Below are 22,458 nucleotides of genomic sequence, written 5' to 3'. Positions count from 1 at the left end.
AATGAAAAAATAATTTAATTTTATTAAAATTTATCACGTTAATATAGAAAAGTTAATTTCATTTTTGTGAAATTAATACAATCAATTTTGTAGAGATAACATTGACATAGAGCTCTTGAATATTAAAATATTAGTATTAAAAATACAATCAATTTAGTATTCTTGAATATTAAATGTTATCTATTAAAACACAAAAACACAATCAATTTTAATTTAAAAAAAAAAACATTATTAAAACATAAAAACAAACATGACCAAATAAGATATAAACCTACCATCATTTACTACATTGTCGCCATAACTTGAGCCATCATAATAGAGTAAGGAAGTCAAACAAGAAATTATAGAAAAGGTAAATGGAGAATTATATAAAAGGAAATAAAAACACCAATAATTAGCCATATATGAAAAAAGGAAACATTAATGCAACTGCTTTTAATTATAAATTATCAGAATTCATTGAAATTGTAAGAGGATAGTTAATGGAGGCTAATTATAGAAAAGTGAAAGGAATAAAACATGGTATTAATGCAAGTATTACGAAAAAAGAATTATAAAAGATATCAGTGGAATTAAATATTTTAATATTGAGATGGTGTTTTTATAATATGAATCACGCATATAAAGATATCAGTGGAATTAAATATTTTAATATTGAGATGGTGTTTTTATAATATGAATCACGCATATAAAGTATGCACCTCATTGACTCCCTCAGCGACTCCTTAGCATTCACCGGATACAAAGATGAGCAACTCGAAACATAGGAAGCGAAGAAAAAGAAGCGCCGGCAGCAGCAAAACCAGCAAAGCTCCTCAAGCCCCTCTACTTTTCTCCAACTTCGGCAAGAAACCACTAGGTTTATCTGCTTGATTGCAACTTTCCTTTGTCACTTTCACTTAATTCAAGAAACTCTCTACAAGGATGATTAATTAGTTGTTTTCTGATTTAATCTGATTTCTTGGTACTGGGGGCTGATGTCAGTTTTCAATTGAAAACTACTCTATTCTTTTACAAATTTTTGATGCATTTTCCATGCAGACTTGGTAGAAGCAGGCTACAGTAAGGATCATAAATTTAGCATCTCCACATGTAGCACTACAGGGGCGGTATGCTGTGAGATTTCCTTTATTGAATTTTGCTACAGCAGAGTCCTACTGTTTCTCTTTTTATCAGATTTTTTTCGTTCTTTCTCGATGGCTAAAAGAAAAGGAAAGAACTCCATTCTTGTTTCGTGTGAAACTTGGCATATATATGTTTTCTGTCATTTTGATCCTAATCCGGTAATGTTATCGAGCCCTAAATTGGTCGTGTTGCATTCGTCAGAAACTTACTTCAAGTGCTGTCAAACGCGGACAGCTCTCAACTGCAAGTGTTGCAGCACAATACAAATACAAGGATGCTACCATTAATGTCATAGTTGATTCAAAATCACCAGTGAGTTGATTTTTCCGTTTTGAGTGGAAAGTAAAACCCTTCGAGAATATTTACTTGGTTTTCAGCTGTTACTTGTAAGCTTCAAACTTAAGCATCTGATGATATCCTCGGTAATCATGGCAGATTTCAACAACTCTAACATTAAGTAGAAAGTTCCCTCCATCCCTGAATATTTCTGTTTCACTGAAATTTCCAAAATACGATTCTAGCATGGTATGGACTGTTTCGTTCTATTCTTGAGTAAGGTTCCCCTGTAAAGTTTATATCATTTTAAATAAAACCCTGTGAGAACATTTACTAGGTTGTCAGCTGTTACTTGTAAGCTTCAAACTTAAGCATCTGACGATGTTCTCTGTAATCATGGCAGATTTCAACAACTCTAACATTAAGCAGAAAGTTCCTTCCATCCCTGAATACTTCTGCTTCACTGAAATTGCCAAAATACGATTCCAGCACGGTATGGACTGTTAAGTAAGGTTCTCCTGTGAAGTTTTTATCATTTTAAATACAATATGATTCCCACCTCCCCCTCTCCCTGATTGTAGGTTGCCTAGTTTCCATGCGTGGATTGTCCTATGTTGAGATCATTAATGCCAATTAAACAAATAATTCATGCTTTACCTCCTGTTTTGCCCAAGAAAATAGGCTATGCAGTTAAATGGCTAACTCAGAACTAATTTACAGGCAAGTTTCAGAACACAAATAAGAGGATGATAACATTTATACTTCATTTAGGATTATAATATCTATCATGAACTTGCATTTGGGATGGATCAACTTTATCCCCAAATGCAGAGACAACCTGGAATATCAGCAATTAAGATGATAGTAAAAAGGTAAAATACAACAAGATGATTTTTAGTTCCTTTCATGTTTTCAATGCTCAACCAAAGTTTTTTCTTTATGTTAATTTCTTTTTTGATTGAATGCATTTGCAAAATAAATCTTCCTTATTACCACAAAAGCAAAACTATACCTTCTTGTTTCTATTTCAGCTGCAAGCTCAATACTTCCACAAATATGCTGCTTTAGCCACGTCTTTTTCTTTGCACCACACCCCTAAAATTCAGCTTTCTGCATCTGCGGGTACTTCAACCCTTGCATTTGGTATACAGACAAAGTATGAGATTGCTTCTAGGCAGTTTCGTGAGATTGATGCAGGCTTTAGCATGACCAAACCGAATTATGATGCGTCAATTACTATGTAAGTCTTGCTAATAACCAGCATGATCACTGCTTGCGGCTGCTATCATTCATCATTATGCATTCCTTCCCGCCATGTATTGGAGGTGATTTTAATCATTATGCATTCCTTCCCGCCATGTATTGGAGGTGATTTTAAGACAATCTGTTCTCTAAAATATTCAGGGGAAACAAGGGTGACTTCCTAAGGGCATCATATATCCATTACTTCGATCACAAGAAAAAGGTTGCAGCTGCGGCAGTGATCTCTCGTAGGTTTTCGAAGAAGGAGAATGCTTTGACAGTTGGAGGATCATGGATTATGGACAATATAACTACAGTTAAGGCAAGGGTTGATGATCGTGGAAAGATTATGATGCTTCTGAAATATGGAATCAAATCAAAGTCATGCTTAACAATTGCTAGTGAATTTGACACCAAATCCCTTAACAAGATTCCTGGAATTGGATTAGCCTTTTCTCTTGTGCTCTGAATGGTTCCCAAAATTGATACAACTATGATCCATCGTTACCTTCTCTTGGTTCTCTGTAAGAATGAACTAAAGATATACTGTTTTTATCACTTAATCACCCCATTCAAAACATACTTAATTGCTGATTAGTTCCAATGATCATGTATCCACATACAGAATCACTTTAGCTGTCAGTATGAACTATGAAGTACCTTTTTTTTGTGGTCATTTGTCAATGCTTTCGGATGGCTTTGGTTACTTGATTATGCAATTCATCAAGTCAGATCGTTCCAAAAATACAAACAAACTCTAGACTCTTCAAGGTGTCCGCAGACAACCAGGATTTTTTTTCACCAGAACTCAGTGTTACAACAACACAAGCTTAAAACAAACCTTCAAAGTGTCGAACCTTGACGCCAATGTTCCTTCTTTCATTCTTTTTTTTTTTTTTAATATATATAATAAAAGCCAATATTTCAACTGAAAATAATAAAACGTTACCCTCTCAAGAGATTAAAAAGTCTATATTTTCCTTTTTGGTAAGCACACATCTAATTTACCGCGTATCCTATTAACTCACCTCAAACTTACATAATGCACGATCGTGTGTCAAAGCTAGTGATCGTATAAACGACTCAAGAACTTTCAACTTAGTTAACCAAACATTTGTTTAGTGAGGACCTTCTGGGCTAGCAAGAATTTTATAACGAAACCTATCCATTCTGCCGCCTCTAACCTTCCCCTCTGACCAACAAAATTCTAAATAAAAAATATGGGTGGCTCTAACATCAAGAGACCGCAAAAAAACCGACGTTCTAGATTCCTCTCCGACTTTGTAAAGCCTGCTGGAGGTTCTTTTTTATTTTCATGTCTTTTGTTTTATCAATAATTTTATCCTTGATCCTATTTGCAAGCTTTCTGGTTGTATACCATATTGCTCTTTGCTTTCCTAATTTGTATATCTCTCTCTCTCTCTCTCTCTCAAGTCATATTTATGGCAATGAATTTCCCGTGTATTCTTTTCCATTTGTTTGAGATACTTAACGAAAGAGATTGAATGACAACTTCAAGACAGATTTCTGTGTTTTTTCTCTTTCTTGAAAATGCTTCAATGGAAGTTCTTCATCATTTGTACTTGAAATGAACGTGGAATCTTCTGTTCTTGAAAAACAAAGGTCAAGAGTTTAAATTTGAAGAAGAGGGAAATGTACTGAAATTGTCGAAGTGTAGAAGAAGATAAACGGTATTATTCTCTGCTAAATAACAACGAATCGTTTTGTCTAAAAACGCATCGTTTAGCCTTAGTAAAACGCTGCACCTCACTCACTTACTACGCGTCGTTTTGTTTAATGTTTCAGTTTTTTAGTAATGCCACGTGTGTGGAAAGAAGGCTGATTTTCTCTCTTTCTACTAGAATGCTAAGATGTGATATATGCAACAAACTCCCTCCCTCCCTCCTTCTTCTCCTTCTTTTACATGATTTCAATACAACCACCATTGCAGGACACTACCAAATACAAACTCTACAAATACAACTTTTATATTTGGATTAGCACTCCTAAACTATATTCAAATTGGTTCTAATAGAGTGTTGCTTGTAACAAGTGGTGCCAAGCCACTAATCTTCAAACACAAGCTATGACTCCTGACATCATGTCCCAAGGATCTCATGAGGTTGGAGAATTCATTGGAAGTTGCAATATACTCCTAATAACACCAAGAGTGACTATCAAGCATTCAGCCAATAGGATTTTGCTATAAGTTCATGTTAGACCTTAAAGCTAAAAAATTTAAGTTAGCTTTCTATTATCTAGATGTAATAATCTTGATTTAACACTAAGACTTCATGAAACGAAAAGGTGATCAAGAGGTGACTTGGGGTGAATATGTAAAGGCAATATGCTATTAGTTTAGAGGTCAGAAGGATTCACTAGAAAATCTTAAGGATTTTAGATAGATTGAAGATTTCAAAAGTTACATTAAGAACTTTGACATACAATGAAACATGGCTGAAATTAGTGATAACCAAGCCTTGATATTTTTCTCAGGAGGATTGAAAATGAAAATCAAGAACTTAGTTAAGATGTTCGAACCTAAAACCTTAAATCAAGCCTACAACCTAGCACGTTTACAAGACAACACTTTAGCTTATAGAAGATCCCATCAGAACTATACCAAATTTGTCTTATTAAGCATTAATCAAAGAACTCAATCCAAGCCTAGCAATAATCAAACACCTTACAAAATTTCACCCACATTGAACACTAGAAATATTAAATAGCCACAAAACAGCTTATTACCTGCTCTTAATCCATATTTTCAATGCAAACGAGACTCACTAAGTATGTAAGGAATAAGGAGTTAGATGAGAGGAAAGTCAAGGGATTGTGTTTTTGGTGTAATGAAAGGTTTGTGCCAGACCATAAATGTAAAAATAAAAAATTATACTCCTTATATATAGTGGATGATAATGGTAAGAGGGTAGAGAAATGTAACAATATTGTTGAGGAAAAACCTAACCCTAAGCAAGTGACCCCTATTATATCTATCAATGTATTAAAAGGAATTGCTAGTTTCCACACTCTTATGATCACTAGTAAGGTGGATAAACACCTAGTTTTTATTATGGTGGACTTAGGAAGTACCCATAACTTCATTGACTCCACCATAGCCATTAAGTTGCAATGTGACCTTACAACAATCATGCTATTAGTAATGGAGGAAACTGATTGGGAAACAATATTGCGTGCAGATATTTGTAAGAATTTTAAGTGACATGGTATTCATTATAAGCAGGGGAACATATTCATAGCTTATGTATTCATTATTGAACTAAATAGTTATGACATGGTATTAAGTATACAGTGATTGGCAATTTTAGGAGACATCGTATCATATTACAAAGAGATGTGGATGTCTTTTAATTGGAAAGGACAAGAAGTGGTGATTAGAGGAGATAGTCCCATCAAGTTACAAGCTATCATATTTGAATAGTTCAATAATCTAATGGACAATTCTACTTAGATAGCAAAGGTCAACTTATGCAGTCTAAAGCTGATTTTAAAAGTGGGTGGTGAGTTGCATTTAATGTCTTCTACCCTCTTACCTAACACAAAAGGGAATCCTACTCTAGAATTACTACTAGAAAAACATCATGACCTATTTAGATAATCTAGAGGCTTGCCACCACTAAGTCTACAATATCATTCAATTTCTGTGAATAATAGAGCTCAACCTATTAGTCTGAGACCATACATACATTTTGAACTCTATGAAGATGTGGTAGAGAAGATGGTCTCTGAAATGTTAAAATCTTGGATTATATAGCCAAGTCACGACCCTTTTGCTTCCTTGGTTATTTTAGTGAAGAAGAAAGACAACTTATGAAAACTTTGTGTGGATTATAAGGCACTAAATAAACTTACAATAAAAAACAAATATCATATATTTTTTATTAATGAATTATTGGATAAACTAGTGGGTGCAACTGTCTGATAGATCACAAATTATGATGCATGACAGGTGAATCGCCAACAAACTGGATCAAATGGTTATTTCTAACTGAGAGGTTGTATAACACCGATTTTTATAACTCAACTAAAGCCACTCCCTATGAGGAATCTCCCTAAAGATTCTATGGTGGGGGTTGTTGATAATTACTTGACTACCAGAGAAGAAATGCCAATGACAATTAGGAACAATTTACAATCTGCTGAGCACAAGATGGTTCGCAAGGCAAACAAAAAGAGGAGTGAAAGGATATTTGCAATAGGAGACCTTGTCTATCACAAATTGCAACAAAAAACTAGAGCACACATGATTTCCCAAAAACTGGCATCAAAGGTCCACCTTGTCTATTCAATTTTTTGTGATGCCTTTTTTCTTTTTCCTACTGTCAGATTCTCTACTAGAAAAGAAAGAATTTCTTGTTATATATTCTAGGATGAAATTTGACATCCCACTCCCACATTATGATTAATCCTTCCATGTAATGCCATGTATTGATGAGAAATGAATGGCTTTCATTTTTCAGACTGATGCTTCAGATGCTGGCAAGAAAGCGCTAGTAGCAGGTGTTGCAGCAGAATAAAATCACGAGTACATTCATGCTTCTGTTAAGGTTGATGTTTCTGTTACTTTACTATTATCTATCATTTGTAAGTTGGAGGATCACGGATCATGGATGATCTTATGAAGATTAAGGCGAGGCTTGACAGTCGTGGGAAGCTGGCTACTCACCTGCAGCATTAAATCAAGCCCAGGAGATACGTTACAATTTCTAGTGAGTTTGACCCCAAAGCCCTTGACAAATTGCCTACATCCACGATTCCTGTCATCAAATTTGATCTCTCTCTCTCTCGTGCTCTGAAAGGTTTATCCATTTCTCAGCTGTGTGTCCAGCTGATGGAATTCCAACAATGACCCAAAGCCCTCCCTTTCAAATTTGATCCTCTCCTCTCGCTGGGTGCTTTGAAAAAAAGTAAAACAAAGATACACTGCTTTTATCATGCGCAGAAGATATATAGTTACTGGTAATGGAGGCTAAAACTAGCCTTTCCATTGTCTTTTGTTTAGAAATCCAAGAGCTGAAAAGTCCCTATGACCATTTACCTAAACCTTGATTCACTTGAGCAGTCAGTTTGCCTTGTCAAGTAATCGTGTTTTTAACACACAAGCTACTTCTTGACAATACAAGCAGAGAGCCTGACGGTTGAAGCTTTCTAATTCAACAGTGAAATAAAATTTTTAATATCCTACAGAAACTTGAGTGATATGTAATTGCTCTAAACATCAAGTAGTCACATTGAAATGTGATAGCATATTATTTCCAGAAAAAGAAACAATAAAACGATTCCTGAATCTACCTGTTGCACAAAAAGAGGAGGGTGAAAGGAACTGACGAAGCGGTCGCTTTCTCAATGCAAGACACCTTCACATTTAATGGCTGACTGTTGTTAAAGATTTTAATATATTTTTTATTTATTTCTTGAACATTTTAGGAAGTTTTATTTTTAAAAAATAATTGTTTGGGTATAAAGTAATAAATATTCAAACTAATGCAACATTCTTTTTTTCTTTTTTGACCAAAACTTTAGTTGCATTTTCTCGATCGAGGAACTTCTTGTTTAGCGAGAAGTTCATAGAGAATCCTTCTTCATTATCTTACCTTCACTCTAAACCGAAACATAAAATGAACAGCTCTGATCATCAAGAAAGCGCAAGAAGCAAAGAAACCGGAGGTCCCGGACTCTTCTCTGACTTTGGAAAGCTTGCATATGGTACTTTTTAATCTCATGCATCATCTTGTTTGCAAGCTTTCTTGATCTGTATCTTGTTTTCTCTCAAGTCTAACTCGTTTGCATTCTGATTAAAGATATTCAGTGCCAACTTTAAACAAAGATTTTCTGTGTGTTTCTCCTTTCTTGAAAATCTCCAATGGAGCTTCATGTTGAATCAAGAAGCAACGAACAAAAAAGTTTCTTTATCTGTTTCTCTTCTTGAACATACCATCCGTTTGTCTTGCAGGGTTCTGTTCCGTCCTTCCATTTTTTTATTCTTCATTCTATGAATTCTGAGCAAGTAGAGACTTTAAGGGTACTTTTTCTGCAAACTTCTTAATGATTTTTATTATTTTTTTGCAGACCTCCTACGCTACAGAATTAATCAGTCTTTTAACATCTCGACCAGTAGTGATTTTGGATTGGTATGTTGTGGATTTTCTTAAGCGTATTTGCCACCATAGTAACAATATTCAATTTCTTTGCTCTTGTGTTTTTTTTTTTATATATAATTTTTTATTATCAAACCCTTTACATTTTTTCAAATTGTCTGCAAGAAAGAAAGAAATCACTTGTTATTCTAGATGGCACGCTGTGATTTTAATCCTTGTAATGTTGTTGATGAAAAATTGAATATGCTCGCATTTCTTCAGACTCTTACTCCGTATGCTGCCAGACACAAGAAACTATCGAAAGCAGGTGTTACAGCAGAATACAATCTTGAGGATACTCATGCTACTATTAAGGTGGATGTTAATCCCGAATTGCAGGTGAGTTTGTGTATTGGTACTCAGCTAGCTGATCTTTTATGCTTTATATTATGCATTGCCTATCTGATGTCTTTTGCATAATGACAGATTTCAACAACTCTCACAATGAGCAGAACATGGCCATTCTTGAAGAACACAGTTTTGGTGAAATTTCCAGATTACAACTATAGAGAGGTAAGGACAGTTTGGTTCTCATGTTAAGGTTACTCAGATTCAGTCAAGCTAAATGAAAACCTGCAGAAAAATGACTAATCACGAGTTCGCATTTTTATGAGAACCATAGAAGATGATAAGAGCATTGAAACATCTCTGGTCACTTGTTAAACCATGATCTAATCTCAAAATCATGCAATTAAAATGAAGCTATTCGTAACATGATATGCAGCTTACAGTCTGCAATTCCTTCAATTATGGTAGAAATGAGATAAACCTCAGATCCCAACAAACAGTCTGCATTTTATACTTTCTCCTTTTGTCTTTAATCAATTTAAGCAAGCCCTCTTTGTTAATCTCATATTGTTCAAACGCATTTTCAGTGAGAAATTTAGTCGTCTTCTCTTCTGGTTCATTGCGTGTGCAGTTTCAAATTCTGCATGAGGTTCAATACTTCCACAAACGAGCTGCTTTAGCCATGACACTCCCTTTGCTTCGCTCCCCTCTAATTCAGCTTTCTGCAACAGTTGGTACTGCAAACCTTGCATTTGGTATGGAAACAATATACAATACTAGCTCTAGACAATTTCTCATGTTCGACGCAGGCATTAGCATGACAAGCCTGAATTGTGATGGTTCAATTATATTGTAAGTTGATTTACCTGCACTTATGAAAAACATGAATGGACATTCTTAGTTAAACTCACTACATATTGTAGATAAAACACCTGCTAATTTTGTGACAGCATGCTTATGGCTTTAGTATTGTGCTTTGTTTCCTCAACAGTCAGTAGTGAAGGAAGAGACTTAAAACAACTCACTCTTCTTTGGAACTTTTCAGGGAGAACAAGGGTGATTATCTAAGGGCATCTTATATACATTATTTTGATCATGAGAGGAAAGTCGCAGCAGTAGCAGTGATCGGCCGGACGTTATCAAGAAAGGAGAACGCTTTTGCAGTTGGAGCATCATGGATTATGGATGACCTAACTACGATTAAGGCGAGGTTTGATAGTCGTGGGAAGCTGGTTACTGTCCTCCGTCATAAAATCAAACCCAAGTCATACTTTACAATTTCTGGTGAATTTGAACCCAAAGCCCTTGACAAGACTCCAGAAATCAGATTAGGTCTCTTTCTCGTGCTCTGAAAGGTTTGTCCATTTTTTAGTTGGGTTATCCAGGATTCTGATCCATCATTAATTGGTGCTCTGCAAGAACGGCGATGAAGATTCGCTGCTTTTGTTTCTTGAAAATGCTTCAATGGAAGTTCTTCATCATTTGTACTTGAAATGAACGTGGAATCTGCTGTTCTTGAAAAACAAAGGTCAAGAGTTTAAATTTGAAGAAGAGGGAAATGTACTGAAATTGTCGAAGTGAAGATGAAGATAAAGTTATTATTCTCAGCTAAATAACAACGAATCGCTTTGTTTAAAAACGCATCGTTTAGCCTTAGTAAAACGCTGCACCTCACTCACTTACTACGCGGAGTTTTGTTTAACTAGACACTTGACCCGCGCGATGCCGCGGGTCATTTTTTTGCATAAAAAATAATAATTTAAAAATTTTAGGTTTTTTTATAAAGTTATTCCCAAGAATTTTAGGTTTGGCTATAACGACTGACCTAAAAGTAATATTTATAATATTAATAATAAAATTAAACTTGCATGACCCAAGTCTAAGTGAGCCTAACTGTAACACCGGACCCAAGAATATTGGATGTAGGTCTGGCTATAAGATCGTGTCATAAAAGTGTGATAATTAAATAGATTAATTAAAAAAAAAAAACAAAGAAAAAAAATCAACAGGAAGGAAAAAAGCAATGAAGAAAAAGAAAAAAAAAATTGAATTATTTGGTTAACCCTTTAAACCAGGTTATCCCATAAAACCTGAGATTTACGTCATGAAAGTTTGATAACTAAATAGAAAAAAAAAATAACAGGTTTACCCAGAATTAACCGGGTTAACTAATTAAACCAAGTTAACCCGTCAGGTCCAAGATACGTGTCATAAAAGTATGAAAATCTGATAATTAAATAGAAAGAAAATTAATTTTAACAAACTAAACTAAATGAAAAAAATAACACGTCAAATCAAGTTAACCCATCAAACATTAACAAACTAAATTAAATAAAAAAAATTCATTAAAAAAAATTAAAAAGCAAAAAAAAAAGAAAAAAACAGTTATATAATATAATATAATATAATACAATATAATTATAATTATAATGAAAAAACATGGGGAAAATTTAGAAAAACGAAAAAAAAAAACACGTTGGGAAAAGCTAAAGTTAAAGCTAAATTCTCAACCAACTCAATATTAAAAAATAAATTCGACAAAGATAATTTAAAAAAAACATGTAGGGGAAACACTACAGCCAAACAAAAACCATGTAAGGAAAACACTGTAGTAATCCATAGTTTTTTTTTTTTTTTTGAAAAAAGATACAAAGCTAAGTTCTCAACCAGATCAATATATAAAAAAAAAAAAAAAAACCGACAAAGGCTATTTAAAAAAAGAAGAAGAAGAAGTCAATTTTGGGTAAAAGAAATGAAAAAAAAAAACAACATGTAAAAAAAAGAAAACAAAAGCGGAAAAAAAAAACACGTGGGGAAAGCATGGTGTTTTAAAGAAAAAAATAAAAAAACTAAATTTTCAACCAGCTCAATAGTAAAAAAATAAAATCAACAAAAATAATTCGGAAAAAAAAAGGAAATATGTATAAAATGAAAATTTTGAAAAAAAAAAAATAAAAAAAAGCATGTGGGGAAAGCTAAAGCTAGATTATCAGCTAGTTCAATATTGAAAAAATAAATTTGATAAAGATAATTTAAAAAAAAAAAATATATGGGGAAATACTATAGCAATCTATATTATTTTTTAAAAAAAAAAAAACTACAAAGTTAAATTTTCAACCAACTTAATATAAAAAAAAATCTACAAAGACCATTTTGAAAAAAAAAAAAAAAATAAAGAAATCATAAAAAGAAAAAAGAAAACAATGTATGAGAATATTATAGCAATCCACAATGTTTTAAAGAAAAAAAAAACATAGTTAAATTTTCAACCAGCTTAATATTAAAAAAAATTAGTAAAGATAATTTTGAAACAAAAAAAAAAAAAAGAAATCAATTTTGGGTAAAAAAAGAAAAAAAAACATGTAAAAAAAAAAAAAACTTGCTGCAAAAAAAAAACATGGGTAAAAAAAAAAACATGTAAAAAAAAAACACCACGTGTTTTAGAGTTCTTTAATATTTCAGTTTTTTAGTAATGCCACGTGTGTGGAAAGAAGGCTGATTTTCTTTCTTTCTAGAATGTTAAGATGTTATATATGCAACAAATTGTAACAGAATGCATGATTTTGAAATGATGAAAGAATTAATGATCAATTAATCAGTGCAATCCCCTTTTCTCTCTCTCTCTCTCCCCCTCTCCCCCTCTCCCTCTCCCTCCTTCTTCTACATGATTTCAATACAAGCACACCATTGCAGGACACTACCAAATATAATGTTTATATTTGGATTAGTACTCCTAAACTATATTGAAATTAGTTTTAATACAGTGCTGCTTGCAATAAGTGTTGCCAGAGCCACTAATCTTCAAACACAAGCTATGACTTCTGACATTATATCTCAAGGTCTCGTGAGGTTGGAGAAATTATTACAAGCTACGAATAAGAAACAATTATATAAATATAAACAAGTTATGAAATCACTAAAAGTTATTAAGCTTGTTCACGAAGCTAAGTCTAATGAGTTCAAAGAACTCATCAGTGGGTTATCTCACCAAAAACTCTTCTTTATAGAAGTTGCAACATACTTTTAATGAACCTAACACCAAAAGTGACTATCAAGCATTCAACTATAAGTTTAGATGAGGCTAAAAAATTTCAGTTAGATTTCTATTATTTAAATGTAATAACCTTGTTTTGGCACTAAAACTTCATGAAAAGAAAAGGTAATCAAGAGGTGACTTTGGGTGAACACGTAAAGGCAATATGCTATCAGTTTAGAGGTTGGAAGGATCCACTACAAAAGCTTAAGGATTTTAGACAGATTGAAGATTTGGAAGGTTACATTAAGGACTTTGACATATTATGGAACATGACTGAAATCAGTGATAACCAAGCCCTACTATTTTTCTTAAGAGGATTAAAAGTGGAAATCAAGAACTTAGTTAAGATGTTCGAACCTAAAACCTTACATCAAGCCTACAACTTGGCACGTTTACAAGACAACACTCTAGCCTGTAGAAGATTCCACCATAATTACACCAAATTTGTCTTATTAAACACCAATCAAACAACTCAATCTAAGCCTAACAATAATCAAACACCTTACAAACTTACACTCACATTGAACACTAGCAATCTTAAACAGTCATAAAATAGCTTATTACCCGCTCCTAATCCAAATTTCCAATGCAAACCTACTATGAGACCCATTAAGTCTATAAGGAATAAGGCGTTAGATGAGAGGAAAGCCAAGGGATTGTGTTTTTGGTGTGATGAAATGCTTGTACTAGACCATAATTGTAAAAATAAAAAATTATATTCCTTATATATAGTGGATGGTGATGGTAAGGAGGTAAATGATGGTAACAATATTGCTGAGGAACAACCTAACCCCGAACAAGTGACCCCTATTATATATGTCAATGCATTGAAAGGAGTTTCTAGTTTCCACACTCTCATGATCACAAATAAATGGATAACCACCCAGTTTTTATTATTGTGGACTTAAGAAGTACCCATAACTTCATTGACTCCAACATAGCCATTAAGTTGCAATGTGACCTTACAACAATCAAGTTATTACTAATGGAGGCAACTGATTAGGAAACAATATTGTGTGCAGCTTTTGTAAGAATTTGAAGTGGAGAATGCAGGGGAACATATTCATAGCTTATGTATTCATTATTGAACTGAATAGTTGTGACATGGTATCAAGTATATAATGGTTGGCAATTTTAGGAAACATCGTATCATATTACAAGGAGATGTGGATATCTTTTAATTGGAAAGGGTAAGAAGTGGTGATTAGAGGGGATAGTCCCATCAAGTTACAAGCTATCATATTTGACATAGTATCAATTTAAAACATCTCATATTACAAGGAAAATTGGACAATTCTACTTAGATAGCAAAGGTCAACTTATGCAGTCTGAAGCTAATTTTAGAAGTGGATTGTGAGTTGCATTTAATGTCTTCTACTCTCTCACCTAACACAAAAGGGAACCCTGCTTTGGAGCTACTACTAGAAAAATATCAGGACCTATTTAGATAATTTAGAGGCTTGCCACCACCAAGGCTACAAGATCATTCAATTTTTATGAATAATAAAGCTCAACCTATTAGTCTGAGGTCCTATATACACTTTGAACTCTATAAAGATGTGGCAGAGAAGAAAGTATCTGAAATGTTAAAATCTGGATTTATACAGCCTAAGTCACAATCTTTTTGGTTCCCTAGTTGCTTTAGTGAAGAAGAAAGACAACTCATGGAGACTTTGTGTGGATTACAAAGCACTAAATAAATTTACAATAAAAAACAAATATCATATATTGATGAATTATTGGAAGAACTAGTGGGTGCAACTGTCTTATAGACAAACTGAGATAATTAACAATTTTTATACCTCAACTAAAGCTATTCTTTATGAGGTGTTGTATGGGTTCACTCCACCTATTCACATAACCTATTTCCCTAAACATTTTACGGTGAAGGTTGTTGATAATTACTTGACTCCTAGAGTAGAAATGCCAAGGACAATTAGGGACAATTTACAATCTGCTGAGCACAAGATGGTTCGCATGGCAAACAAAAAGAGGAGTGAAAGGATATTTGCAATAGGAGACATAATTGCAACCATATCAACAAAAAAAACTATAGCACACATAATTTCCCAAAAACTGGCATCAAACGTCCATACTTGGTTCTGGAGAGAATAGGATTACATGCAGGTTGGTTCTATTATAGTGTTGCTTGCAACAGAGTCACCACTTTGTCTTGCCGGGGCCTTTTGTTTTACTTTCTTTCACTTTTTCAACGCTTTATTCGAGAAACTCTCAACGAGTACATTTTACCTGACTTCTTTGCTGCTCACCGATCTTGATAATGGGATCTCTATCAAATTTCAGTTAAAGACTCTATAGTAATGGTTTGTTGTTTTTCAACTTTTGTAGACATTCTAAGCTACAAAATTAATCTCTACTTCAGCATCTCAAATATTAATGGTACTGGATTGATATGTTGTAGTAATCTCCCTTTACTCTAGCTTACCACAGAAGTAATAGAATTCAATTTTTTCTGATGCCTTTTTTCTTTTTCCTACCGTTTGTCTCAGATTCTCTGCTAGAAAAGAAAGAATTTCTTGATATATATTCTAAGATGAAATTTGACATGCCAATCCCACATTATGATTAATCCTTCCATGTATTGATGAGAAATGAATGGCTTTCATTTTTCAGACTGGTGCTTCAGATGCTGGCAAGAAAGCGCTAGGCTTAATAGCAGGTGTTGCTCTAAACATCAAGTAAGTCACATTGCAATGTGGATAGTTATTATTTCCAGAAAAAAGAAACAATAAAAACGATTCCTGAATCTACCTGATGCACAAAAAGAGGAGGGTGAAAGGAACTGACGAAGCGGTCGCTTTCTCAATGCAAGGCACCTTCACATTTAATGGCTGACTGTTGTTAAAGATTTTAATATATTTTTTATTTATTTCTTGAACATTTTAGGAAGTTTTATTTTTAAAAAATAATTGTTTGGGTATAAAGTAATATAAATATTCAAACTAACGCAACATTCTTTAATTTTTTCTTTTTTGACCAAAACTTTAGTTACATTTGTTTCTCGAGGAACTTCTTGTTTAGCGAGAAGTTCATAGAGAATCCTTCTTCATTATCTTACCTTCACTCTAAACCGAAACATAAAATGAACAGCTCTGATCATCAAGAATGCGCAAGAAGCAAAGAAACCGGAGGTCCCAGACTCTTCTCTGACTTTGGAAAGCTTGCATATGGTACTTTTTAATCTCGTGCATCATCTTGTTTGCAAGCTTTCTTGATCTGTATCTTGTTTTCTCTCGTTTGCATTCTGATTAAAGATATTCAGTGCCAACTTTAAACAAAGATTTTCTGTGTGTTTCTCCTTTCTTGAAAATCTCCAATGGAGCTTCATGTTGAATCAAGAAGCAACGAACAAAAAAGTTTCTTTATCTGTTTCTCTTCTTGAACATACCATCCCTTTGTCTTGCAGGGTTCTGTTACGTCCTTCCATTTTTTTATTCTTCATTCTATGAATTCTGAGCAAGTAGAGACTTTAAGGGTACTTTTTCTGCAAACTTCTTAATGATTTTTATTATTTTTTTGCAGAACTCCTGCTCTATAGAATTAATCAGTCTTGTAACATCTCGACCAGTAGTGATATTGGATTGGTATGTTGTGGATTTTCTTAAAGCGTAGTTGCCACCATTGTAACAATATTCAATTCTTTGCTCTGTGTTTTTTTTTTTTTTTTTTTTTATCAAACCCTTTACATTTTTTCAAATTGTCTGCAAGAAAGAAAGAAATCACTTGTTATTCTAGATGTCACGCTATGATTTTAATCCTTGTAATGTTGTTGATGAAAAGTTGAATATGTTCGCATTTCTTCAGACTCTTACTCCGTATGCTGCCGGACACCAGAAACAATCGAAAGCAGCTGTTACAGCAGAATACAATCTTGAGGATACTCATGCTACTATTAAGGTGGATGTTAATCCCGGATTGCCGGTGAGTTTGTGGATTGGTACTCAGCTAGCTGTTCTTTTATGCTTTATATTATGCATTGCCTATCTGATGTCTTTTGCATAATGACAGATTTCAACAACTCTCACAATGAGCAGAACATGGCCATTCTTGAAGAACACAGTTTTGGTGAAAATTCCAGATTGCAACTCTAGAGAGGTAAGGACAGTTTTTGGGCTTTACCTAGAGTTTTGTTCTCATGTTAAGGTTACTCAGATTCAATCAAGATAAATGAAAACCTGCAGATAAATGACTAATCGCGAGTTCGCATTTTTATGAGAACAATTGAAGATGATAAGAGCATTGAAACATCTCTGGTCACTTGTTAAACCATGATCTAATCTCAAAATCTTGCAATTCAAATGAAGCTATTCCTAACACGGTATGCAGCTTACAGTCTGCAATTCCTTCAATTATGGTAGAAATGAGATAAACCTCAGATCCCAACAAACAATCTGCATTTTATACTTTCTCCTTTTGTCTTTAATCAATTTAAGCAAGCCCTCTTCGCTAATCTCATATGGTTCAAACGCATTTTCAGTGAGAAATTTAGTCGTCTTCTCCTCTGGTTCCTTGCGTGTGCAGTTTCAAATTCTGCATAAGGTTCAATACTTCCACAAGCGAGCTGCTTTAGCCATGACACTCCCTTTGCTTCGCTCCCCTCTAGTTCGGCTTTCTGCAACAGTTGGTACTGAACACCTTGCATTTGGTATGAAAACGATATACAATACTAGCTCTAGACAATTTCTCATGTCCGACGCGGGCATTAGCATGAAGAGCCTGAATTGTGATGGGTCAATTGTATTGTAAGTTAATTTACCTGCACTTGTGAAAAACATGAATGGACATTCCTAGTTAAACTCACTACATACTGTAGATAAACACCTGTTAATTTTGTGACTGCATGCTTATGGCTTTAGTATTGTGCTTTGTTTCCTCAACAGCCAGTTGTGAAGGAAGAGACTTAAAACAACTCACTCTTCTTTGGAACTTTTCAGGGAGAACAATGGTGATTTTCTAAGGGCATCTTATATACATTATTTTGATCATGAGAGGAAACTCGCAGCAGTAGCAGTGATCGGCCGGGCGTTGTCAAGAAAGGAAAACTCTTTTTTAGTTGAAGGATCATGGATTGTGGATGACCTAACTACGATTAAGGGGAGGTTTGATAGTCGTGGGAAGCTGGCTGCTACCCTCCGTTATAAAATCAAACCCAAGTCATTCTTTACAATTTCTGGTGAATTTGAACCCAAAGCCCTTGACAAGACTCCAGAAATCAGATTAGGTCTCTCTCTCGTGATCTGAAAGGTTTGTCCATTTTTTAGTTGGGTTATCCAGGATTCTGATCCATCATTAATTGGTGCTCTGCAAGAACGGCGACGAAGATTCGCTGCTTCTACCATATCGAGACCACATACAGCTACTAATGCTGGCGGCATAAGCGGGCCTTTTCATTGTCTTGCTTTTAGAATATCAACTGCTCACAAGAAACTATAAACAGAAGCTCTTAATAAGTATGATTCAAGGAAGAAAATTCATTTCATTTCATACACCAATCAAACCTATTTCGTTTCAGAATCGACACCATCCCATTCTCAACAAGACAACGTTTATTCATCACTTTGGAGAAGAAAATCAACTGGTCTTTTTTTTTTTTTTTTTGACTTGGTACTTCAGAAAATCAACTACAGTGGTTTCTCTGCTTGTTCTATCTTAAGTAGAAATTGTGCCAACCGTAATATCATCTAGCTGAAAAACCAAAGATTTCTGAGCCCGTCCCCTTTCCTGGTTCAATGGAACTGCATATTGCATGAAGTTCTTTGGTTTCGCTTGCAAAAGGGCATGCATTGAAGGGATTGACAAATAAAGAAGTGGAATTTTCTGCATGCTTTGTTTTGCCAACACAAATTCTGGTTATTTTGACTCTTCAAGAAACTCTTAACAAGTGCATTTGCTGCTTTGCGGATTACTTTTAGGCATAGTGGTTTCCTGATGAAGCAGGCCATTCTAAGTGGAGCTGCTTCCCACGCCTTGCTACGGCAGCATTTTTTTCATATAACTCAAAAAACTTTCCAGCAAGCAAACAGGTGAAGATAGAATTCAACAAGACAACATATTAATACAATAGCAGAACTATAGTGAAGTAAAACTACGAATTATACATCATAGATAATATATCCCGTGTGGAGTGGACATTATCCTGCATAAGTTTTGATATGCCAAAAACACTCAGATGTTACGCACCTACTGCCCTGGAGCCAATAGTTTCCATCATCTGCCAAGCTTGTTTTCAAGTTCCAGAGTACTCGAGGGTGATAACATTCCTATCAGTGTGTTATCAATATGATATTTGAACTAACATATTCATGAAGTTTTCGAATCTGAAAGCAACTCCATAAGCAAATAATAGACACTGAAGAAATTAGTAAGTCTTCCGGGTACACAACCCAGAATCAGACTAAGGCAGCCACGTCAAAAACTAAAAACAAAAACATCCAAGTTTATATCCTGCAGAGCTACCCTGGATTAGAGTCAAGAGAATGCCAACGGTTTTTAGCCCAAAACAATTGACTGCAACCTGAAATTTGAAGTATTGAAAGTGTGCCATTTTTTTTCAGGGGGGTAATCACATATACACATTGTTGTTATCCAGTTTTATTAGGTAACGTTTGGTTATTGTTTAAAAAAGATGAAATCAGTGAAAAGATAAAAGTGTTTTAATTGGAGGGATAGAAAGAAATAAAATAAATTTGATTCTGATAGTCTTGGAGTAAATTTCAAAACTTGAAATACACCAGCACATGTTCTCTCTGCTCTCATTGTCCCAGTATTGTAACTAAAAAAACCAACTTGTAATTTATTTTTTTTTTTTTTTTTTTACCATTGACAACCATACTGCACCAAATATGCATCAAACAACCAAGTCAACTATCTAATTTCAATCATACCTATTAGACGGCGATTGGAACAAGGATAGAATGACTTCATCAGAATGTTTCCTTCAATTTATAAATTTAAACGTTAAACTTTTGTGCAATTTCTTGATGCAAATACAAGGTACGTTCTTAAGTTATAATTTGGGTAAACTTTTCAAAATGTGAGATGATTTTCACATAACCACCAAACTACATAGTGACAGCACAAATTATTTCCCAATAAACTAAACAAATAAGGATGTTAAAAAACTGCTGCAGAACAACACACCAAATCATGAAGGATGAACATCAAATAATCAAATTATTGATGTTACTCATACTATGATTCCAAAAATTAGAAACATTCCACTAATCAAACACAAATAACTAAGAAATAAACAAAGGAAGTACTGAAATGAGAAATATAACATAGTATATCCACTAAATGAGGGTTAAACCTTGAAAACAAAATTCAGCAAACCAAAAGCACCAAGGATAGCACTATCTAAGAAACTACACATTGCAGATTTAAAGCTAATTACGAAACCTAAACCAAAAGTAACTACTAACAAGACCATTTACGTACAAAAACCCCCACCCCACCCCCCAACATGTTCCTTCTCGGCCTCCCTAATCCTTTTCAGCTTTAAAAGCTGCCAGCATTAACTTCGCCTGTTCTCGTATTAGTTCATTCCGCTTCAAAAACAGCTCCAGCTCAGCCACATGCAACTTCCTCCACTCCTCTTCCATTTTCTCCTTCTCGGTTCCATGCACAAAATTCAGTCCCGTCCTCACAACATAATCCTCCATTCTTTCAACACTCACACTGCTGTCAAACTTCAAAACTCTTTTGACACTTGAACCTCTCCCCATCTCGACTTCCACTCTGTCCTCTTCTCCCACATCCATACCCAACTCAGGCTTAGATGCTTCTAGTTTCTTCGCATTCCCTGTCTTATTATTATTACTAGTATTACCACTATCATTTTTCCTCCCATTAGCTTTAATACTCCCATCGCTGCCCCAAATACTTTTAGACAAATCAAACCCCTTTTGATCATGTGGTTTACTGAAAGTCTTATTTTCACCTTTTTTACCTTTCACATGATTCTCAAATTTCTTCTTTAACCTAGAAATCTTATCCTTCAATTGAGTCATAGACACATCAAAATGCAACGACTTCTTGATAAAATCATAAAAAGCATTCATATCCTTTGATGGGTCATAACCCTTCTTTGCAGTAAAATCAATTATACCTCGCAACAGTGCAATCTCATCATCCTCAGTCCACAACCTTTGAAAGAGCTGTTTTTTGGAATCCTCGGACTTTTCAGGCTCGGGTTCCTTGTTCTTAGCCCGTTTCGAGTCTTCGCGATCAGTCTCGTTACCTCTCTTCAAAGCAGTTGTTTTCTCCGGGGTAGCAGTTGTAGCAGGTTTCGATCTGGGTTTCTTGGATGCTGCTGATGCCGCCTTTGGTGGGGTCTCCTCCATGGGCTTAGACGTTATAGGCTTGACAATCTGGTCGGGTTCGGACTCGGAATCGGATTCCGACTCCGAATCAGATTCAGATTGTTGAGTGGTGGTTTCGGTTATCTGGTGAGGTGGGTTTTGGGTTTTGTTTTGTGGTTGTGGAGGAGAGGGTTGTCTTTGTTCACCATCAGATTGTTGTTGTTGTTCTTCTTCTTCTTCCTCAGCGCTGGAAGAATCTTCCTCCTCTTCTTCAGAGACAGAAGCAGAGGGCGGCTCTTCAACAGGAGGAGGGCGTTTAGGTGCCATGGAGAGAGTGACAGGGATTGTTTTTAGGGTTTTGAAAGAAAGATAGTTTGATTCGCGGCAGGAGCGGAGCAGGGAGGGGAGCTTTCAAGGGAAGGTAGAAAAACCGTCCTCTTAAGGCGTTTAAAAAGAAGGCCGATACGGTGACAGCCGATTTCCTTCTCGCTGTTGGATTCCTCACGGTAACCTTGATTTTTAACCATCCGGATATTATAAAATAATTTTCCCAGTAGCGCTGAACGGCGTCGTTGGGCGCTTCGAGTTACCTCTTGTTTTGATTATAAAACAATAGCCTTCATATTTAACTCCTCAAATCACTGAAATACACAGAAGCCTGAAAATCCATGGAGGACCCATCCTATTATAACTTCATTAACTAACTAACTAACTAACTAACTATTCATCTCTCGGAAGTGTTCAATCAGGAAAAAGGACCAAATGATTAAGAACATTCGCAGATGCCGAAATTCTCGGAGCTTTATGTTAGGTGAAATTTTATATGATGAGATGTAATATAATTTAATGCAAGCCTTGATAAAGTTTCATTTTAATTCCTGTGACTTTAAAATATAGTACCTATATTTTATTTTTGTTAGAAAACTTTTTATCCTTGTATTTTATAAAATTTATAGTTTAGTCCTTATAGTAAGAATTTTTTTGCAATTAGATCCTTGCATGATTACTTAAT

General features: G+C 34.7%; 3 protein-coding genes across 5 annotated transcripts; 2 read left to right on the top strand and 1 right to left on the bottom strand.

Annotated features, from left to right (window-relative positions):
• Window positions 1–698: 698 nt before the first annotated feature.
• On the top strand, window positions 699–3,330 carry LOC118055367 (mitochondrial outer membrane protein porin 2). Of its 3 annotated transcripts, XM_035067248.2 has the most exons (7): window positions 699–859; window positions 1,042–1,109; window positions 1,327–1,437; window positions 1,561–1,650; window positions 1,805–1,894; window positions 2,433–2,641; window positions 2,806–3,330. In XM_035067248.2, the coding sequence occupies exons 1-7, from the start codon at window positions 748–750 to the stop codon at window positions 3,110–3,112; spliced, it is 987 nt and encodes a 328-aa protein (XP_034923139.1). In that variant the 5' UTR covers window positions 699–747; the 3' UTR covers window positions 3,113–3,330. The 3 variants fall into 3 exon arrangements, with proteins under 3 accessions (XP_034923139.1, XP_073267470.1, XP_034923140.1); XM_073411369.1 differs by lacking the exon at window positions 1,327–1,437; XM_035067249.2 differs by lacking the exon at window positions 1,561–1,650.
• Window positions 3,331–16,147: 12,817 nt separating this feature from the next.
• LOC118055315 (mitochondrial outer membrane protein porin 5) lies at window positions 16,148–18,674 on the top strand. Its single transcript, XM_035067179.2, has 6 exons — window positions 16,148–16,316; window positions 16,669–16,730; window positions 16,951–17,067; window positions 17,155–17,241; window positions 17,668–17,888; window positions 18,081–18,674. Exons 1-6 carry the CDS (start codon window positions 16,229–16,231, stop codon window positions 18,385–18,387), a joined length of 882 nt encoding a protein of 293 aa, XP_034923070.1. The 5' UTR covers window positions 16,148–16,228; the 3' UTR covers window positions 18,388–18,674.
• Window positions 18,675–20,408: 1,734 nt separating this feature from the next.
• On the bottom strand, window positions 20,409–21,943 carry LOC118055340 (GLABROUS1 enhancer-binding protein-like). Its single transcript, XM_035067217.2, has one exon. The coding sequence runs from the start codon at window positions 21,771–21,773 to the stop codon at window positions 20,628–20,630; it is 1,146 nt and encodes a 381-aa protein (XP_034923108.1). The 5' UTR covers window positions 21,774–21,943; the 3' UTR covers window positions 20,409–20,627.
• Between the last annotated feature and the right edge of the window lie 515 nt (window positions 21,944–22,458).

This window comes from Populus alba, chromosome 1 (assembly GCF_005239225.2).
Source record: "Populus alba chromosome 1, ASM523922v2, whole genome shotgun sequence".
Lineage (NCBI taxonomy): Eukaryota > Viridiplantae > Streptophyta > Magnoliopsida > Malpighiales > Salicaceae > Populus > Populus alba.
This window is presented reverse-complemented; position numbering and strand designations above follow the sequence as displayed.